Genomic DNA, 21,753 nt, shown 5'->3' on the forward strand with positions numbered 1-21,753 from the left:
ATCAAGGAAAAAAGGAAACCTGAATACTCCTATAACTAACCATTCAGATTTTTTTAAATTCTTCCCCCAAAGAAAATACCAGCTTAGTAAACTTACAGGTGAGATCTACTAAACTAGCAAAAAACAAAAACAAAACAACCAATCTTACAGAGACTGATCCAGAGAAGAGGAAACAATGAAAAAGACATAACTCAGGAATTGAGTGACTCTGACACCAAACAAACCCAGCCATTCACAGAAGGCCATGCCACATGGTTGAGCTGGGTTCAACTCAGAAATGCAAGGGCAACTTTATCAAAAGAAAAATCTATAAAACCAATAGATCACACTAACAGATCAAGTAGAAACACAATTAATGATATTCAATACCCAACCATGCTTTTAAAATCTATTAGTGGGACTTCCCTGGTGGTTCGGTGGTTAAGAATCCATCTTGCAATGCTGAGGACACAGGTTCCATCCCTGGTCAAGGAACTAAGATCTCATCTGCCTCGGGGCAACTATGCCCGCACGCTGAAACTACTGAGGCTGCACTCTGCAACAAGAGAGGCCCCCATGGAGGTAGAGAAAGCCCACGCATCACAATGAAGACCCAGCAATCAAAATTTAAAAACAAACAAACACCTTATAACTCATTCTGATAAAGGAGAGCTCAAAAATGGTTAGCAAACATTACTCCTAATGATGAACCAGAAAAGATGTCTTCTATTACCATTTGATTCAACACTGCACCATAAGAAATGAATCATACACTAAGCATCAGAAATACAAATGGTGAAGACTGAAAAAAGCAAGACTGTCATTATTTAGAGGACACGACTGTCCGCAGAGGAAAACCATTAGAATCAATAAGAATTCTGAAAGGTCAGTAAATATCAGATCAACATACAAATGCCAACTTCAATTCTCCATGCCAGCAGCAATCTCAAAAGTGAAACTTACAGAAGATACTATTTACAGCAGCAACAAGAATGAAAGGCACTAAAGGAAAACTCATTCCTTATTGAAAGGTAATAAATTATACTTTAATTAATATAGAGAAATACCACATTTATGGGCAGAATTAATACTGTAGAGATGTCCACTTTTCACTAAAGAATCACTGTAATTCCAAGCACAATCCAACTTGAAAAACTGACACAATTTTTACAGAAAATAAAAAAGCTAAGCTAACATAGTCAAGATTACTCTTGAAAATCCAGGGTGCAGTGGGAACTGACATCACCTTCAAACAAAATACAGGTGCAAAAATAAGACTAACTGACCAATGGAAGTGGTTAGACCTCAGGAAAGATCAACCAGTATGTGAACACTAGATATATGACAGTAACAGTCTTACAAATCATTAGGAAAGGAAGGGCTATTTGATGCATGTTGCTGGCAGCAGAGGAAAACAGCCACAAAACAAAAGGCAATCTAACAAATGGGGAAAAAAATATTTGCAAACCATATATTTGACAGGAGGTTAATATTCAAAATATATAAGAAATTCTTGCAACCCAACAGCAAAAAAAAAAAAAGATGAAAGAAACAGCTTAAGAATCTGATTAAGGCTGGAGATTAAGATGGTGGAAGAGAAGGACTCGAAGCTCATCTCCCCCCATAAATTCATTTAGACTACATCTATATAAGGTGCTCTCACCCTGGAGTCCCCCTTCACCAGCTGGGGGAGCAGCACGGACTGCGGCTGGCAGGACAGAGAGATGTGCACACAGGGTCCTGGCCACCACCTGCAGTCTCCAGTCTTAGTGCAGACAGACCTGGGGTGAGCACAGGGCGGGCTGGGTGGAGACAGGTCAAAGAGGCTGGAGTGTGGTTGGAGCCACAATCAGGGGTGTGGGGTGCGTGCGTGGCCCTGAGCCCGGGTTCACCTCGGGAGCCCCCCATTAGTGCAGAGCAGTCTCAGAAACTAACGAGCGGGCTCTGCGGCAGGACATAAGAGGGAAACATGCATTAATGAAATGTCAGAAGGAGAAAGTAAAAAAAAAATCCCCTTTAAAATCACATACAAAAAAACAAAACACTTATGAATAAACCTGACCAAGGAGGTGAAAGACTTATATGTTGACAACTATAAAAAGATGATAAAGACATATATCTGAAAAAGACAAATGTGTTCACAGCAGCAGTATTCACAATAGCCAAGACATGGAAGCAACCTAAATGTCCATTGATAGATGAATGGATAAAGACATGGTACAGATGTACAATGCAATATTACTCAGTCAGTAATATTCTCAGTTGGGCTGAGGGCTCACCTGTGGGCATTTTGTTATTGTTTATTTTTCATCTGTATTGTATATGATATGACACAGTCGTGGATGCTGGTTCTCAGGACTCGAGAAAGACACATAAAGCAGTCAGGTAAGGGCTGGATCTGCTTTGAGCAGCAGCAGCAGAGCAGCTGGCCATGGGCCTTCAACACAAATCTCTAACCCAGAGCCAACTAAGGATGGAGCAGGGGGATCAACAAGACAGTCTCCACCCAGAGAAACATCTGTTGCCTGTCAATACACTTCACAAAGCATGTGCTTTGCAGACATCATTTGTTAAGTCTTAACACAGTTTATCCTGCCAAAATAAACAGACTGGTAACATATCTTAAGAGGAACAGCATCCTCTGAGCCCACATCTCAAGAGGAAGAAGCAATGTTCTGCATTGTTCCTCAGCATATGTGATGCAAGCTAACCATGTTTAATATGAAATTATGACACAGAGAAGTACAAAAATACTGTAAAAGTCTTAGTTAGAAGCTGTTTACTCTTGGAAGAGCGTTCCACAGTCCCTCGCACAAAGCCCTGATGTGAGACAAATCAGGATCACATCGGACACTCACCCCCTCCCTGAAGCAGATCTAAAATAAGCACTGCAAACTTCCCAGAGCCTTCTGTTCCACTTGGAAACCAGCACAAGTGACTCATCAGGCAAAGTGTGAGAAATTTGGCTGATGACAATTGGCAGCTAAATCTTTCAGTCTAATCGGAGAACTGAAACCCGGCCCAGCGCTTTCTCCTAATGCTTTGGCCCTGCTCCACTGCCCCTCTGGCCAGCACCCAGCAGCCAAGCCAGGACACGTGCCCAGAGCTGACGAAGGGACCAAGCTAGACACTGCTTGCGCCCGGGGGCCCTTGGGCCCACTGCCAGCAGAGCTCTAGAGAGGCCCTGGAGCTTAGGGGGGTACTTGACCCCACTCACTTCGTCTGGGAACAGAGGGTAGAGAACGTAATTAAAACATGATATCAGCACTGACACGTCAACACCCATAATTAACTTGCGAGTGTACAGAGGGGTGAACTTGCAGCTCTCCAGCCTCAGGAAAACAGTCTTCTTTTATATCTGGTAACTATTTGAACCCATTCATGGATCACAGCCTTGTCATAGCAAAGGGGCTTGCATAGCCCAATGAAGCCATGAGCCATGCCATGCAGAGCCAGGCAAGATGGACGGGTCACTGTGGAGAGTTCTGACAAAACGTGGTCCACTGGAGAAGGGAATGGCAAACCACTCCAGTATTCTTGCTGCAAGAACCCCATGAACAGTATGAAAAGGCAAAAAGATATGACACCAGAAGGTGAGCTCCCCCTGGTCAGGTGTCCAATATGCTACAGGGGAAGGGCAGAGGGCAATTACTAATAGCTCCAGAAAGAATGAAGAGGCTGTACCAAAGTGGAAATGGCATTCAGTTGTGGATGTCTGGTAGGGAAAGTAAAGTCCAGTGCTGTAAAGAACAATATCACATAGAAACCTGGAATGTTAGGTTCAGGAATCAAGGTAAACTGGACGTGATCAAGCAAGAGTAAACATCAACATCTTAGAATCAGTGAACTAAAATGGACGGGAATAAGTGAATTTAATTCAGATGACCACTATATCTACTACTGTAAGCAAAAATCCCTTAAAAGAAATGGAGTAGTCCTCATAGTCAAACAGAAGAGTATGAAATGCAGTACTTGTGTGCAATCTCAAAAAATGACAGAATGATCTCAGCTTGTTTCCAAGGCAAACCATTCAATATCACTGTAATTCAAGTTTATGCCCTAAATACTATCCTGTATGATTATACAGTGGAAGTGACAAATAGATTCAAAGGAGTAGATCTGATAGAGTGCCTGAAAAACTATGGACAGAGGTTTGTGACACTGTACAGGAGGCAGGGATCAAGACCATCCCCAAGAAAAAGAAATGCAAAAAGGTTGTCTGAGGAGGCCTTATGAATTCCTGAAAGAAGAGAAGTGAAAGGCAAAGAGGATAAACCCAACTGAATGCAGAGTTCCAGAGAATAGCAAGAAGAGATAAAGCCTTCTTAAGTGAACAAGCAAAGAAAGAGAGGAAAACAATAGAATGGGAAAGACTACAGATCTCCTCAAGAAAATTGTAGATACCAAGGGAACATTTCATGCAAAGATGGGCAGAATAAAGGACAGAAATGGTATGGACCTAACAGAAGCAGAAGATATTAAGAAGATGTGGCAAGAATACACAGAAGAACTACACAAAAAAGATCTTAACGACCCAGATAACCTCAATGGTGTGATCACTCACCTAGAGCCAGAATCCTGGAGTATTAAGTCAAGTGGGCCTTAGGAAGCGTCACTACGAACAAAGCTAGTGGAGGTGATGGAATTCCAGCTGGGCTATTTCAAATCCTAAAAGTTGATGCTGTTAAGAGTGCTACACTCGCTTTTTTTTTCCGGTAAGCGGCCTGAGGTGAACCCTAAAAATGGTGCGCTATTCACCAGAAAACCCAGAAAACCCCACAAAATCATGCAAATTAAGAGGTTCAAATCTTCGTGTTCACTTTAAGAACACTCGTGAAACTGCCCAGGCCATAAAGGGTATGCATATCCGAAAAGCCACCAAGTATCTGAAGGATGTCACTTTAAAGAAGCAATGTGTGCCATTCTGTCGTTACAATGGTGGAGTTGGTAGGTGTGCACAGGCCAAACAGTGGGGCTGGACGCAGGGTCGGTGGCCCAAAAAGAGTGCTGAATTTTTACTACACATGCTCAAAAATGCAGAGAGTAATGCTGAACTTAAGGGCTTAGATGTGGATTCTCTGGTCATTGAGCACATCCAAGTGAACAAAGCCCCCAAGATGCGGTGCAGGACTTATAGAGCTCACGGTCGGATCAACCCCTACATGAGCTCTCCTTGCCACATTGAGATGATCCTTACTGAAAAAGAACAGATTGTTCCTAAACCAGAAGAGGAGGTTGCACAGAAGAAAAAGATATCCCAGAAGAAACTGAAGAAACAAAAACTTATGGCCCGGGAATAAATGCCGCAAAAAATAAATGCAAATAAAAGTGTTGGTTGTCTTAATTAGTAAATGTATTTCAAGTGTTACCACAAAATGGATCAAATGAGTTTTCATTAACAGGCTGTTTTGCATCTTTTGGTACTTTGTATAAAATGGAATTGAGAACATGGAGAAAAAAAAAAAAAAGAGTGCTACACTCAATATGTCAGAAAATTTGCAAAACTCACCACTGGCCACAGGACTAGAAAAGGTCAATTTTCATTCCAAGCCCAAAGAAAGGCAATGCCAAAGAATGTTCAAATTCCATACAATTGCACTCATTTCACATGATAGCAAGATTATGTTCAAAATTCTCCAAGCAAGGCTTCAGCAGTACATGAACCAAGAACTTCCACACGTAGAAGTTGGATTTAGAAAAGACAGAGGAACCAGAGACAAAATTGCCAACATCCACTGGATCATAGAAAAAGAAAGGAAATTCCAAAAAAACAAGTACTTTTGCTTCACTGACTTCACTAAAGCCTTTGACTGTGTGGATCACAACAAACTGTGAAAAATTCTTAAAGATGGAATACCTGACCACCTTACCTGCCTCCTGAGAAATCTGTATATAGGTCAAGAAGCAAGTCAGAACTGGACATGGAACAATAGACTGGTTCCAAATCGGGAAAGGAGTATGTCAAGGTTATATACTGTCACCCTGCTTACTTAACTTATATATGCAGGGTACATTGTGTAAAAAGTCCAGCTGAATGAATCACAAGCTGGAATCAAGATTGCCAGGAGAAATACCAACAACCTCAGATATGCAGATGATACCACCCTAATTGCAGAAAGAGAAACTAAAGAGCCTTCTGATGAGGGTGAAAGAAGAGAGTGAAAAAGCTGTATTAAAACTCATCATTCAAAAAACAAAGATCATAGCATCTGGTCCCATCACTTCATGGCAAATAGAAGGGGCAAAGATAGAAACAGTGTCAGACTTTATTTTCTTGGGCTCCAAAATCACTGTGGACAGTGACTGCAGCCATGAAATTAAAAGACACTTGCTCCTTGGAAGAAAAGCTATGACCAACCTAGACAGCATATTAAAAAGCAGAGACATCACTTTGCCAACAAAGGTCCATCCAGTCAAAGCTATGGTTTTTCCAGTACTCACGTACAGATGTAAGAGTTGGACCATAAAGAAGGCTGAGCACCAAAGAATTGATGCTTTCGAATTGTGGTGTGGGAGAAGACTCTTGAGGGTCCCCTGGACTGCAAGGAGATCCAACCAGTTCATCCTAAAGGAAATCAGTCCTTCACTAGAAGGACCGATGCTGAAGCTGAAGCTCCAATACTTTGTCCACCTGATGAGAAGAACTTACTCACTGGAAAAGACCTTGATGCTGGGAAAGACTGAGGGTAGCAGGAGAAGGTGACGACAGAGGATGAGATGGCTAGATGGCATCACTGACTCAATGGACATGAGTTTAAGCAAACTCTGGGAGATAGTGAAGGACAGGGAAGCCTGGCACACTGCTGTCCTTGGGGTCAAAAAGTGTCTGAGACGCAACTTAGCAACTGAACAACAACAAGAACCATTTGGACACATAGAAATAGTGGTTAATTTTGCTTATGAAAACACTGCCGAATGAAGTTTGGGGAAGAAAAGTTTCAGTATGTAAATCTGGTCTCCTTTTAACATGCATGTGAATTTCAGATTAAAATCTAGCATTACTGTACAATTCCAACTATATGACATTTAAAGGCCACACTTTGGAGACAAGGAAGCGATCCCTGGTTGTCAGGGAGGGGTGGGCTGGGGGCAGTACTCCTCTGTGTGAAACCATAATGGTGGATGCACTCAGCACACGAGTCCACACCCATGACCCATACAGCAGAGTGAGCGCTTGCAAAGACGTGGGCTTGGGGTGCTTGTGACAGTCAGGGCAGGCTCACCAACTGCACACATGCACCCTCTGGTAGGATGATGATGGTGGGGGAGGTTGCGTGTTGGGGGTGGGGGTGGGAATTCTGTATTGTCACTCCATTTTGCTATGAATCTAAAACTCCACTATAAAAAATAAAGAATGCATGTGTGCCTAATGTCAAATACTGTAAAAGTATACGAGATAAAACATGGTGCCAATGTGGTCCTAACATTTGACTGCTATGCTGCAGACAACTCCCGCAGACCTTTTTCTAGAAACAGCAAAAAACCAATGTGACAACTCTAAATCATTTTCAAGAAACTGGGAAGTTCTCTCTTTTCCCAGGAGTACTGTCTTCATATATAAAAGTGAGTTACCTGACTTAGTTAAGAAAAGCATTATGATCCACAGACAAAAAAACTACAGTAAGTGGCTGTGAGCCATCAGCTCTCACATGGAGCCACACCGCTAATGAAAAGCCTGCTGAACTCCTGTTTCCTGTATACAGCCAGGGGCTGCTCTCCTGCTCTCAGGAGGACTTGGGAAGGCGAGCAGGCAGAACCGTCGAGGTCACAAAGGGTGGAAAGGAGCCAACAGTGTGGCCCGGCACCCTGGCAGCGCTTGTTAGCAAACACGACACAAAATCATTTGGCAGAAGTAACTTGTGCAATATAAACTGTGCTTATGACAACAGGGGGAAACTCCAGGTAGGTGGAAGGGGGAAAGGCGCCAGTGATATACTGTAATATCTTCATGGCTGGCACACAGCTGTTCATCTTATTATTCTTCACAATGTTTATACACACACACACAGTTTTTACTTGACATGAACAAAATACTTCACAATAAGTTTAAATTTTATGTTTAAATTTTATAGGCACTGAGAGAACACACAAGTCCAATGACAGATAATACATATGTAATACATGTATCAGATAATATATAGTGTAAAATAGCAAGCAAACAGTTTGTGCTGTTGTTCATTTGCTATACTCTTTCTGGTATGCATGCATGCTAAGTCACTTCAGTTGTGTCTCTGTGACTGTATTCTTTGTGACTCTACGGACTGTATCTGCCAGGCTCCTCAATCCATGGGATTCTCCAGGCAAGAATATTGGAGTGGGTTGCCATTTCTGCCTCCAGGGGATCTTCCCAACCCCAGTGTCTCTTACATCTCTGGCACTGGTAGCCAGGTTCTTTAAGTTCTTCACTATTAGTGCCACCCTTTCCGGGTGCAGAATCATATGAAGCAAAAATTGCAACATAAAGAAAAAACACAGAAATGTTACAAATAAAAAGTCATGATCTCTCCATTTTAAAAAGAATTTAGGGACTTCCCTGGTGGTCCAGTGGCTAAGATTCCATGCTCCCAATGCAGGGGGCCTGGGTTCAATCCCTGGTTGGGGAACTAGAGTCCTCAAGCTGCAACTAAAACTTCTCATGCTTGCAACTAAAGATCCTGTGGGCTGCAACTAAAGATCCTGTGGGCTGCAACTAAGTCCAGGTGCAGCCAAATAAATATACATATTAAAAAAAAATTTAGAGAAGTCTCTGAATGTCAAATGCAATAGAAATTCATTCATTCTCTTGTTTTTCTAGCCAGTCCTTACAGCACAGAATTAATTTGACTCAGAGCACCCATGCATATGACAGTATTCCTGGCCTCTAAATAAAGTCTGAATTATAACTTTTCAGAGACTTTTTAACGTTACACTCTTAGATTAACTTTTTCCTTTTGGAAACATATATGACTTTCCAAATTCTTAACGCTGAAGAATATATTTATCAAACACAGTGCCTGGTGAAATGCAGGCGATAGATAAACATTCACAGAACTGGACTGACCCAGCAGCCCTCCTAAGGGCCAGTGTCACTGGGACTCACCCACCTGCCCTGAGGTGGCCAGGCCTCCTTACTCAAGTGTTCCCTTATGAAACCCTGGCCATTAGATCTAGCTGTTTCCAACAGTAGTCTTATAAGCAGTACAACCCTTGCCAATTTGGTCACTATGAGTCATGGAAAGCATTAGACAAATCTTTTCCCTCTGCTTTTTTCAATGGATAATCAACTGTTCCTAACACCATTTTTTAAACATCATCAACAGGTTAAAAGAAATCAATTTGTTAAAAGAAAGGAAGATAGCACAATAAACATCCACTCTCTGCAAGTGCAGCCAGGCCATCTGAGTTCCAATACTTCTATGTCAAACCTTGGCAGAAACAATGTTTTCCAAGTTGTTAGTTCCCTAGGCAAAATAAATAAAAAGTCAAATTCAAAATCTGCAAACCAAGAATGTTACGTATCTTTCAGCAATTCCTCTATAAAATGGTTAGAAGATTCCTCAACCCACAGACAGACACTAAAAAGCAGCTGTGTTTCTAAACGTGTTTATTCTGCTGTTTAACCCCCAGGGTTTAGAAAAGAAAACCAGACAAGGGGGAAGGGGTAGGGAAAAGGGGAACTCAGGATGTGAAGCCCTAGTGACTCAGAATCTGTGATCACTTGAAAAGGGTTTGAGTTAAGCTTCCTTTAACTCTCTCTGTACTTCCATGCCTAGAACATCATTTTCCTTGCCTAGAAATTCGGATCTCACAAGTGAAGCCTGTAAATGTCTATTCCTCCAAGACCCACACTTTCCAACACACAAATGTCTTTCTGGCCTGGCTCCTTCCCCATCAAACCATGGGGCGACCACGGTGCGGTCACAGCCACATCTAGGTTCTTCACGCTCTGACACCTCCAAAAAGAGACACTATACACTTTCACGCATGTTGCCAGACCTCCCAACAAAACAGCCGTTAGGACTTAACTCGAAATTCTGTCAAATGTTCACAAATATTCTTCTTACCCTGACAATCTTTGAAAAGGATTTACATTTCATAAAAAGGAAAATTAGTTTCAACAATAACTACTTTGCAGGGGAAAAAATCAATTACTTCCTAAGATAAATGGAGTTATTCACAGTAACCGTTACACACGCAGTTTTGTTGTCAAAAAGTTTAGTACATGTTTTCTAAATTAAATATAAAACGTGGAAGATAAACATTTAAAATCTGTACCAAGAAACATCTTTGAGTACTGGAACTGGTTTTCATTTTAATGTAAACTAAAATTTACTAAGGTATATTATTAAACCATAGCACCAAAAATATTTTCAAGAGCATAGTCTAATCAAGATAAACAGTTACAATTATATGAACCAAATTATATCTATGCAATTTTCAGGTAAGCCCAAGATTTTTAAATTCTCAAGAAACACTTAAAATTACATACAGTCACAACCATACCATAAAGCTCACAGCACCCTTTGAACTTAATCAAATAGCTTAATATTAAAATGGGCTTTCAGCATAATATTTAATATAAACATTTCACTCCATTTCCTATATTCATGTACTAAATCATCTTAACTTAAAATCTTTAGACCAGGGCTAAAGTGGCTCAGTGGTAAAGAATCTGCCTGCCAATGCAAGAGACATGGGTTTGATCTTTGATCAGGGAAAATTCCACATGCCGAAGAGCAACTAAGTCTGTGCACCACAACTCCTGAGCCCAAACAAGAGAAGCCATCGCAATGAAAAACCTAAGCACCACAACCAGAGAGTGGCCCCCACCTGCCATAAGTAGAGAAAAGGCCTGTGTAGCCTGGAGAATCCCAGGGATGGGGGAGCTTGGTGGGCTGCCGTCTGTGGGGTCGCACAGAGTCGGACACGACTGAAGTGACTTAGCAGCAGCAGCCAAAAATAAATAAATAAAATTATAAAAAATAAACAAAAGTAATTAAAAATAATTACTTAGACCAATAAGGGAAGCCTGGCATGCTGCAGTCCACGGGGTCACAAAGAGTTGGACACGACTGAGTGACTGAACTGAAAGTGATTTTAATCACAAATGTTTTAAAAGCCATGTTTCCAAGCACAGATCGTCAAGTAATTTGCACATATAAACAAGAACACATGCCTTTAAAACGATGACTCACTGTGAACAGTGCTCAGAAGCAGAGCACCCCTCACTGTGAGATGGACGGAGAGACGGACGCCATGTGATAAGAGGAGCCACTTACCACTTCCTCCAGTGCAGCGCTGCGCCCAAAAGAGCAGGTGAGATGTGTGAGGCAGTTGACGAAGGACGAGAACAGCTCTCGGGGGATGGCAGTCAGCACGTTGCGAGGGAACACGGTGATCAGGTTGCTGATGATGCTGGAGATGCCCACAGCCTCAGAGTCTTCTATCTCGATCCTACAACCCAAGGTGTGGGCACCGGCGTTAAGTGGAGCAGGGGGACCGGGTTTCCACCCACTTGTTTCAAAGGCACGTCTCTGTGTGCTCACTTCACATATAACTCTACTTCAGAGGGTTAAGGGGAATCGCTGGTTTCTCTTCCCCTCCACCAAGAACCATGCAGGAGAGCCAGGGCCGCTCCCGGCTGGGATACCTACCCGTTAATGGTGCCCAACAGGCCCTCGATGAAGTGGGCGAGGTAGTCCACCTGAGCGCCCTCATCAGGGAAGACAGGCCCGTGCAGGGACGCCAACTGCGCAAGGCACTGCAGCGAGTCCTGGGCCATGTCAGAATCCTCTCTGATCTTTCGATGTACCTGTTGAAAAAACGAGCTAATCCATAAAAATAAATTCCTCTTTTATAAGGGTCACGTTTCTATCATGCCAAATGAAGGGAGAGAAAAATTCACTGCAGCTGATTATTTCTAGAAAACTGATTCCAAAGTTCTTGAAAACTGTGCCTCAGTGCACTGCTTGTTACAGGCCATAATTTTAAACGAATCAGTTAATCTTCAGTGGAGGGCTACCTACATTGTGAAAACTGAACTGTCTCCAGCCTATTGTGACAAAGAGAGAAACAGATGCTGGCCAGTCAGGCACACTGCTCCTTCTAAAAACAGCAAGGATGACAGTCGTCTGTATTATGCTAACTATGCCTCACCCAGGCTCCTGCTAAAGTTAGCGAAGTTCAGGCAGGAGCGTACTGATGGCGCTCCGGTGGATGCAGACAGTCACACTCAGAAAACCAGCGCACCGCACCCCTCCATCCCTAGGAGTGCGCTTGTTCAAACAGCACATAAAGAGTCTTCCATTAACTCTGAGACTGCCTACAAGTTGTCCGAATCTCATTTTATGCTGCTGCTGCTGCTATGTCACTTCAGTCGTGTCCGACTCTATGCGACCCCATAGAGGGCAGCCCACCAGGCTCCCCCGTCCCTGGGATTCTCCAGGCAAGAACACTGGAGTGGGTTGCCTATGCTACATCATTGCAATTAAGAAATTAATTTTTTTTAATTTTACTTAGATTATATTTAAGTTCACTCTGAATCTCATCTAGATTTTATTTCAGTTCTGCAATACTGATCTGAAACACCTGGCATACAGCATTCCGATGAAAGTCATTAATGTTCTCAGACTTAATAACCAAAACAACCCAGGAAAATGTATTCAGAGAACTCATAGAAAACTTCTCGTCTTAATCTACCACACCTACTATGGCCATCTTCTACTTTCCACAAGCATTTCACTTTGCTTGCTTCTGTGTGGCCTGTGAGGTAAGAACAGTGTTTACCTTTGTATGTGGCTGGGAAAGACAAAACTGAAGCATGATACAGGACATGTGAAAATTACACAGAACTCATGACTTAACAGCTATCAGGGAGTTTTTGCTGTGTCCGGAGGGTGGAGTAGAAGCTGCCTTGGAGAACTCATGACCTGCGAAGCCCAGCAGCTCACCTGGCCAGGCCCTCCCTGGTCCATAGCAACACAGTGTATTTCGAAGTATATCCCGAGTTTTATATAAAGTCGATTAAAAGTACGATGCACAAGTGCATGTATACACTCTACTTCAAGAACTTCTGAACACAACTATTCTTCAGAGCCTTATCTGAAGGCTGTAACTACATTTCTGTCACTTTATTTTTTAACCTTATCAACATTTAAATGTGACAGAAAACAGTCTGGGGCCCCAGAGGGCTGCTTCATCAGCCAAGTGGTCACTCGACCCTGGTCTAGACCTGAGGAAGCAAAAGAAATAGCCAACGTGGAACATGTCATGATATAAAATAAATAAAATAAAATAAACCATCCTCAGAGCCTGAATTCACTGTTTGGGCTTATCTTTCCTGAAACATGAACCACATAAAGCCATGATAAATCAACGACTGATTCCTACATTACACAACTTAAAACCCGAATCCAACACCTGAATAGGGGAAAGCAGAGGAATAAAGAAAGGCTAATAAATCCAGCCAAAGACCCAGGCAGGTGAGTGGAGAAGCAAGACAGGAAATACAGAGTAAAGAAAAGCTCATGAGTAAGACGCTGGGCTCTGCGGAGACACAGGGAATCAAAGATGTCTCTGGGCCTCCAGTCGAGTGCCTGGTGAAGCACGGGACCAGAAGGCTCTGGGACTGAACACAGACAAGGAGTGGGGCGAGACGGGCGATGAGCAGAAGACAAGTACGAGGAGATCGCACACGGCTGCAAAGCTGAGAGCTGAGACGGGACCACCAGTATCCACAGAGCAAGCAGTGTGAAGAAGAGACCACGATGGAAGATTAGAAAGGAAAAACTAAGGAGAGGGGCTTTTCCAACACCTAAGGGAAAAGAGAAAACGGGATCAGTCGTCAACCTGCAAGGGCCAGAAGGCCATCCAGCCCCCTGAACCCAGAAGGGCCACATCCAGGTCTTGAGGCCATGACACAGTACATACAAGTGCAGCAATTCAAACCTAGAGAAAAGAAACAACCTGTGGAAAAATGCTGCAAAGAGGCAAAAAATTCACAGAATTGAAACTTAAAAAGTAAACTTAAAAAAGAAAAAAGAATGAAATAAGATTAGCCACTGACATTTTTCTAACAAATGACAAAATTAAAATTGTTCATAAAGTGCATACGTGAAAGTAACAGGTCACAGAACACAAAACTGTTAAAATAACAAAGCAAAAGGGTTAACTCTCAAGGCTGAGTGATTGCCCATGGTGGCTCCCAGCTGACAGGGGCAGCTGCTGCCGCGTCTAGACAGCTGTTCAGACCAGGAGCCACTTCCAGCACTGCCGGAAAGTTTTCTACCTTTTCAAAAACTGTTTTCAGTCAAATGAATAATACAGAGATTTGAACTTGGATCCACATCAAAAAAATTTCTGCCCGAGTAGGCAGGCAACAGAGTGTTAAAGTGTAGTTATAATCACCTTTGATACTAAAACTGTTTTTACCAATTACTTTTCGGATTTACAGAATAAAATGCAAGGTAATACTCAGTTTGAACATTTCTACAGAAAAATATTCTTATGTACACCAAGGGACGAATAACCTTGTTCTTTTTTTTAAAATATATACTATATTCCTACAATATTTTAAATGCTGTATAAATAGGCAAGCAGTTATAAGGCTGGTGACTAGCATTTTTAAAACAAATGAAAAGGTAAACTATAATTAATGGTTGGGATTTAGCAAAATAGCTTATCATTTTTTAAACTGATCTTTATTTGCACTTTTGTCCCAGTTGCTATAACTAACTAATGTGGATGTTTGCACTGTATCTGCAGACCAGCATCCAACATATACACATACACACACACACATACACATTCTCTCTCTCTCTCTCCCACACTCTACAGGAGACACACGCACACACACGTATTTTCCCCAGCTTTTGCCTATTATACCAGGGCCCTCTTGGGCAAAGATGGGAACACGTTCCTAACTTCTTTATTATTTAGCAAACAATAAGCAGGACTATTTAGCAAACAATAAGCAGGGGTACAGCCGAAATGAACTGCTACTCAAGAACACTGACTTAGCCTTTGGCTGGCAACAAAGTGCATTGCTCCAGAGACCCAGGGGCCCCAGGACTTCCTTGATTCTGCCAGGTCATAAGGTCAACACCCCTCTTAGCACAGCGAGGGCAGTGCCTGCCTTCTCCAGCCCCACTGCCCAACCCCCACCTCCAATACACAGACGTTCTACGTGTCAGTAATGTGATGGCAAAGCTGCTACCAACTGGACAAGGAGAGAGGTGAGGGTTGGGCTAGGATGCCAGACATCAGTGCCATCTGCAAAAATGTCAACGATGCCACTGTTCTCACTAAAGGTTTCATTTGTTTTTAAAAATGTAGCTATTTCCTCACTGAAATGTTATTTATGTTACTATGTAGTGGTCTGATATTGCTATTTTTAGGTGAATTAATAATTTATATTTTAAAGTTCTCAGTCTGAATTTTTAATATGGAAAATATAAATACTATTAGTTAATACCCACATAAACAAAAGTTCTTTGGGGTTCTCAATAATTTTTAAGAGTGTAAAGAGGTCCCAAGACCAAACACCTTGAGCCCCATGACATTAAATCCATCCTAATTATATAACATTCTTTCTTATAAACCGGCAAAAACATTTCTGTATAATCTTTGTTTAAGCAGTATACTGATTAGAAGAGAAAGCTTCGAAGGAGAAAAGCAATCTGTCTTGTTTCACTTAAGAGAAATACAGAAGCTGGCCTTCCCGTGGCACATTTCTGTGGCCTCCCTGTGGGCGGGGGTGGAGGGGCAGGACTTACGGTAAAGAACAGCTCCATGACTCTGCTGTCCAGGAGGGCCTCACGCCAGGACTCCGTCGGCTTCAGGAGCACGTTCTGTGAGGACTCAAACATGGCTATATAATGTCTGCCCAGTTATCTGGGGTCAAGGTCAACCACAATAACATTCCGACTTTGTCTAAAATGTAAGCCTAAATATAACGGAGCCATCCAGAAAGAATGTAATGGAAACAGTTTAAGCCTCTTCACATATGCTACACAATTCCTGCCTGAAGCTAAGGAATAAAAGGCATTAAGTGCTGGGAAAAAAAGAATGCTACAGGAATGCAGATAACAGTTCCATTATAATTATATGTCATGCTGCAGGGATAGGCGATCTGAGTGGTGGCAACAGAAGGAAACCAATGCAAAACAGATGCCAAAACACAGGCAAAAAAAAAGAAAAATCAACTTCGGCATTTTTATCCCATCACTTCCCTCCAGGATCTTACAACAGCTAAAATCACTCATACAGAATGCAAGTCTCATACAGTCTGCTTGGAAAAACAGCATTTTCCCCAAAAAAATACATTTTCTGGGAAACAAAAAAAGAGAACAGGAAGAGCAAATACACGTGGTGCTGAAGGAGAACAAGTCCCATACATCGGAGCATTCGATCACACAAAGAAGTTCTCTGTTTACACAAACTCTATCTCAGACTAAAAACCAATGCTTATAGTGTTCACGCATTCACTGTTAGCTGCTTCACACAGAATCCTGTCCTCGCTGCACAGTCACCATGACACACCTGCAGGTGTCTGTGAACAGAACTCACTTGGAGACACAGACAAAGCCACTGAGGCTTTAAGAAAGGAGAAGGCTGTGTGGACATAGAAACAGTGCTGCACCCCGTCTGCACAAGCCAAGTGCCCACAAACATATGTCAATTAGGCCACGTGCTCATCTCCCAGTGAGAAACTTCAACCGGTTATCCAAAAGCACAGGTTGCAAAAATTAAACGTAAGTTCAAATTCTGTATTTCCATTAAAGCCCAAATCATTAACAGAGAACATTACAGGCAATGCTCTCGAAATGTTTTAGAAGATTTTTGCTTAATAAATATCTAATCTCACTCTGTATCTTAAGAGCAAGGAGGGGCGCTGCGAGTTCCTTTAGAAAGAAGCCATTGCTTGCTTCTGAAAAGTCACCCCAGAAATGGTCTGCCTTCACGTGATTGCTGAACAAAAGTGAAACTCAAACCAGGTTCCCTTCAGCTCACTTTCCCTTTCCTCTGTCTGCCCCCTCGTGGAGTAGGGAGCAGCAGGGACTCTGTACATGGTGGGGAAGACACCACCACCTCCTCCACGACCTCGTCCTCTCACAAGGCTCCCATTTGGGGTACGGCTCCACCAGAAGGGAACACAACGATTGAGCACTAGGTCTCCCCATGAGCTGTCTACAAACGGGGCTTGATCGCCCTTTAGAGAAACACACTGACGTGTCTGTGGTGGACTGATCTGATGTCTAGGACGTGCCTCACAATAATCTGGGGCTGGAAGAGCACACATGAAATAAAGCTTACAGCTGTTGAAGCCGTGTGTTCTATTTCTGTGCATCTTTGGAATTTTCCACAATAAAAGGTTGGGGCATAAAACAAGGAGGCTCGAACACATGAAATAAAGCACCTGCATAAGGCGATAAAGTTTTTGTACTTTACTAAAAATACTTCACTTACTCTTTTCCAAGTTAATTTCCTTAACTTGCAATGTCCCATTTTACTAACTAAAGGCAATTTGGGGGTATTTAAATTGTTCAATAATGAAAAATATTTATTAAATACTTACACTGAGTACTATGTTGAACAAAGATGCACAAAAAAATTACAACAATTTCATTGTATTTTTTTAAGGAGTCACAACCTGACATTAAAATGGTAATAAATCGTTATCTGTTGGATATCCAGATCTAATACACAAAATCTATGTGTATAATCACTACACACTTTCAATTAGGAAAATAACAGAACTTAATGCTATATGCTCACTAAGGTGTCAAGATTCTACTTCACATCAGGGGAGCTGTGCGACAGACTCACTGAGTCTTGACAGAATGGTCAGGCCACTTGCCCTGGGTTTCATTTATGCAGTCGCCCAGGCGGCACGAATGCATGTGGCTCTCGGGTGAGGAGTAAAGGAGGCCCCTGGAAGGCCCAGCACAGAGTGGGGGCACTGGGAGCGGAAGCAAAGAGGGCGTTTATGGACTCTGCTAGCCCTGAACACATGGAAAAGCTCATTTCAGCCTGCCAGTTACAAAACAGCAAGGGTTTCAACCAGGTCCTTTGCTAAGTGAGAGGCGATAACGTCAAAAATAAGTATTACAAAAGGAAATGAGACCTAGACCAAGGCACTTGTTCAAGTCTCCTTCCTATCTTTCACTCAATTACAAAGAGCATATGCTCCATAAATACTTGTAGATATCAGTTACTCATATTAAGAGGAAATAGGTAAAAGTTTGAGAGAGGGCTTTTTTCCAGATATGAAATGGAATTACATGCACTGGCTCACCTAAACATCAGGTGCAAAATAATCCTCAAATCTTTTACTTCCAGTGTTAGCTGCTCTTGATCATGGCTGGTTTTAAACGCACTGATTCCTGCACCCAGTCTCTATGGGAAAATGTCCTTAAAAAGTTGACAACCAGGCTGGTTTTAGATCGTCATTCCTCACATGCTCTCCACAGCACAAGAAGACCTTAGACTAATATCTGGCACCATCAGAAAATACTTTTCTCCAACAAGTATTTTAAAGTTCCAGGTGAGTTTTGTTTTCTAACTCCAAACCTGGAAAGGCTCTTTATCTCTGGCCATGACGCTTGCCTTCTGCTGAGAAAGCTCACTGGTAACATGCCTGGCCAAGAGGCACGCTGACTGTTCCCCGAGGAGTCACGCTAGACCTTGCAGACTAACCCACCTTCTCTCTACCGCTCAGCTGAGCACCACCACGTAACGCCAGGTGTTCACAGTAAGAGTGAGCATGTGGTCCAGTCTGTATAACAGGACACAACTGTATGACTCAGTTATAAATAACACCTCTACTAAAATAACATAATTGTCCTCAGACACATTTTAACACGAACTTAAAACATAAAAACAACAAAATGAAACAAATTTTTAAACACGCAGTATTCTAACAAGAAACACACGTTCTTAGCACACTGTCCTGTGAAATGGCTGAAGTTGCTGCCTGTGAAAGGAGAGAATAGGGACCCCTGTGCTGCCTGAAATATTGCTATTAACAACGTGTCCTCACACCACGGTTCCACTGTAAAGCCAGTTAGAAGCGTATCACACCATGAACACACCAGTCTCCCGCAAATCTGGATTGTAACTGCAGACTCAAAATAATGTAGAGAATTAACGTAATTCAACTTTTGATTTGGTATTACCAATTACTTATGTCTATCTATGTATAAGTGACCCCGAAATACACTTCTCCCAGATAATTCTTAAGGTAGAATACTTTAAAAACAAAAGAAGACCATCACTAAAGTTCAGAAATCTAGCGCTTTTCCTCTTAAGAAAATAATTTTAAATGATTTAAAATTTAAATGAAGTAGTATTTCTCCTTTTCCAGTTTTGTGCCTTTCTTTATTCTTCCTCTTCTGTGACCATCACACCCCCTCTTTCCATGATTCCAAAATCTTTACCTTTTTCAAGTTCTTGTTTAATAACTTGTGATTCTCTTCAAACCTAGTCTATGATACACAAATGTTAATTACACTTTTCTTTTCCTGATAGATAAAAGTAAGTTTTCCAAAAAAACTATTACACAAAGCAACAGTCTGACAGTTTTAGCAAAACAACAGGTTCCTATTTAAAAGTTGCAAAGTCTCAAGTTTACAGCACTACTTTAACAGCTGTGTCATAATATCAACATTATATTGTTTATCAATAAAGAGAAGTCTGACAATGAAGTGATCATTTACTAAATGATCGTTTATTATATACCTGTCAGATTTTAGGAGATATACAAGTCAATCTGGTGATTAATAACATTAAATAGCAATCATTTACCAAAATTCAAATCAGATTTTAAACCAAGAATTTTCTGGGTATATGGCTTTACATATTTTTTTTTAAATAAATACTAAACTCAAGTAATTCATATTTTGTATCACAACCATTCATTTGTGATCAAATAAAATTCAACCCACATGAGAGCCACAGGGAGCTGCTTTCAGCTTTTAATAATCCCACATTAAAAAAAAAAATCTGTCATCATGTCAATGTCACTTCACCTTCCCGTGTTTTCACCAACTTCGCAAACAGGAGCTACAGTACAAGGAATCCTGAGTTCCTGGACACACTACAAGCCCCTCTCCGAGCAAGGCTGCAATGCTGAAGTGGAAACCCAGTGTCTTCCAAGCTCTGCACTCTCAGTCCCCTGGAAATTGGTCACAGCTGGAGGCTAACTGCACACATGGTGTAGAATTAACTCTCCGGCTCCTGGCCTTCCTCCCACAGAGAGTTTGCAGAGCTCTAAAGCTCTCCTCGGGTGAAGCTTGCCCGTCCAAGCAGAGGCACTAGCACCTGGCCTGCCCTGGGACCGCTGACCAGAGCCTCACACACGGAAGAGCCAGGAGCGCAGGCTGCCCACACCAGCCACAACTGTCAGCAGATAAACCAGCCAAGTCTTCTGTCTCAACCACACAGCATGACCTATACGTACAGGCTCTTAACACAAAGGGAAGGTCACCTTGGAAACACACATGCAAATGAGGTCCTGTTCATTTGCGGACCCCTTGGCCTCTTCTGCACAGAATCACCACGCAGTGGGGACCAACAGCAAGGCAACAACTCCACAGCTCACACCACAGCGACAAGTTACCCTCCGATATGGAAAGCCTAGAGTCTCAGTGGCCTGGCCTTACAAGCATCTCACAGCACAGGGAGCCCTCGCGCCAACCTCATGCACATCTTACAGAAGGAATACCTTAACTCTCCCATCTCCCCACACTCTTTGTCCCACCTCATTAGTAAAACGAAAAATTTCAGGAGCAAGGGGAAGCCCAGTTTTCTCCTGACATATTTAATCTCCTTTGGTGCTACTTTTTCTAACAACAGAAACTGCTATTTCTGGCACAGCACAGAAGCATGGAGCCCAGTCTCACACAGCACTTAGTTCAAGGAACCAAAGTCCTTTGAAATAAAGGAGAACTGACCTCACCTGAAAGTCTTCCAAAGCCTTGCCTCCAAATAGCAACGTCGGCTTTACTGGAAATCCTAGAGTAGGGGAAGCTTCTGTACCCCGTACTATCTTATGATCCAGTTAGCTTCCCCAAGAGCTTGGGCTGAAAAATTTTACCAAAACCAAATCGGATCCACAAAAATAGAATACCAATAAAAGGCAGTGTAACCAAACTAAAAAAAGAATGACTACTTATGCCAACATACCACACATACCTGCCAAGCATTCTTATTACAAAACGACATTGTCATCTCTGATGAGCGTTGCCAACCCCCGAATGTTTATGGACACTAGGTGAGCTGACGGCTAAACAGTGTCAGCAGCACAGACAGACACCCGAGGCCTGAGCAACGACTGCTAAGCTGCCTGCTCAGTGAGCAGAACACACGCACGCACGTGTCGGGCATCCGTCACTGCACGCTGGACACTGCACGGAGTTGACCACCCAGCAGCAGGACACAGCCGCGCTTCCCTGTGCTCCCAGACAAGCAGCAGACAGGCAATGCTTAACACGCTAACAAAAGGAACGTGATACCTGAGAAGTGGGCCAGTGGGAGAAAAGCACGCACAATGTGCACGTCAAAAGCCACAGCAAAGTAAACGTGGCATGGCCGGGGTGCGGGATGGAGGGACAGTCAGGAGGCAGAGAACTCCACCGTGCAGAGGCCCAGGGCAGAAGGAGGCGGGGCCCACCGGGGCAGTGCATGCTTTTCAATGGGGGTAGAGGTAAGACAGAGGACCCAGGACAAGGATGCTCCCTTTAGACAATAATAATCTGCAAAAACGAAAGCAGGTGGATTTCACCTCAGATCTTTAAA

At 42.5% G+C, this 21,753-nt stretch overlaps 1 protein-coding gene across 2 annotated transcripts in view; it reads right to left on the reverse strand.

The window, feature by feature from the left end:
• The window catches only part of XPO4 (exportin 4), an 89,223-nt gene that overhangs the window by 25,869 nt on the left and 41,601 nt on the right, over positions 1-21,753 (reverse strand). For both annotated transcript variants that reach the window (XM_088842683.1, XM_088842684.1), the window contains 3 exons: positions 15,732-15,844; positions 11,613-11,770; positions 11,238-11,412 (listed from right to left, as the gene is read on the reverse strand). In XM_088842683.1, coding sequence (XP_088698809.1) covers positions 11,238-11,412; positions 11,613-11,770; positions 15,732-15,844 — 446 coding nt within the window. The remainder of the gene's footprint in view (positions 1-11,237; positions 11,413-11,612; positions 11,771-15,731; positions 15,845-21,753) is intronic.

Source organism: Moschus berezovskii, chromosome 13, assembly GCF_049115385.1.
Source record: "Moschus berezovskii isolate FMDL1 chromosome 13, NW_MosBer_1.0, whole genome shotgun sequence".
NCBI lineage: Eukaryota > Metazoa > Chordata > Mammalia > Artiodactyla > Moschidae > Moschus > Moschus berezovskii.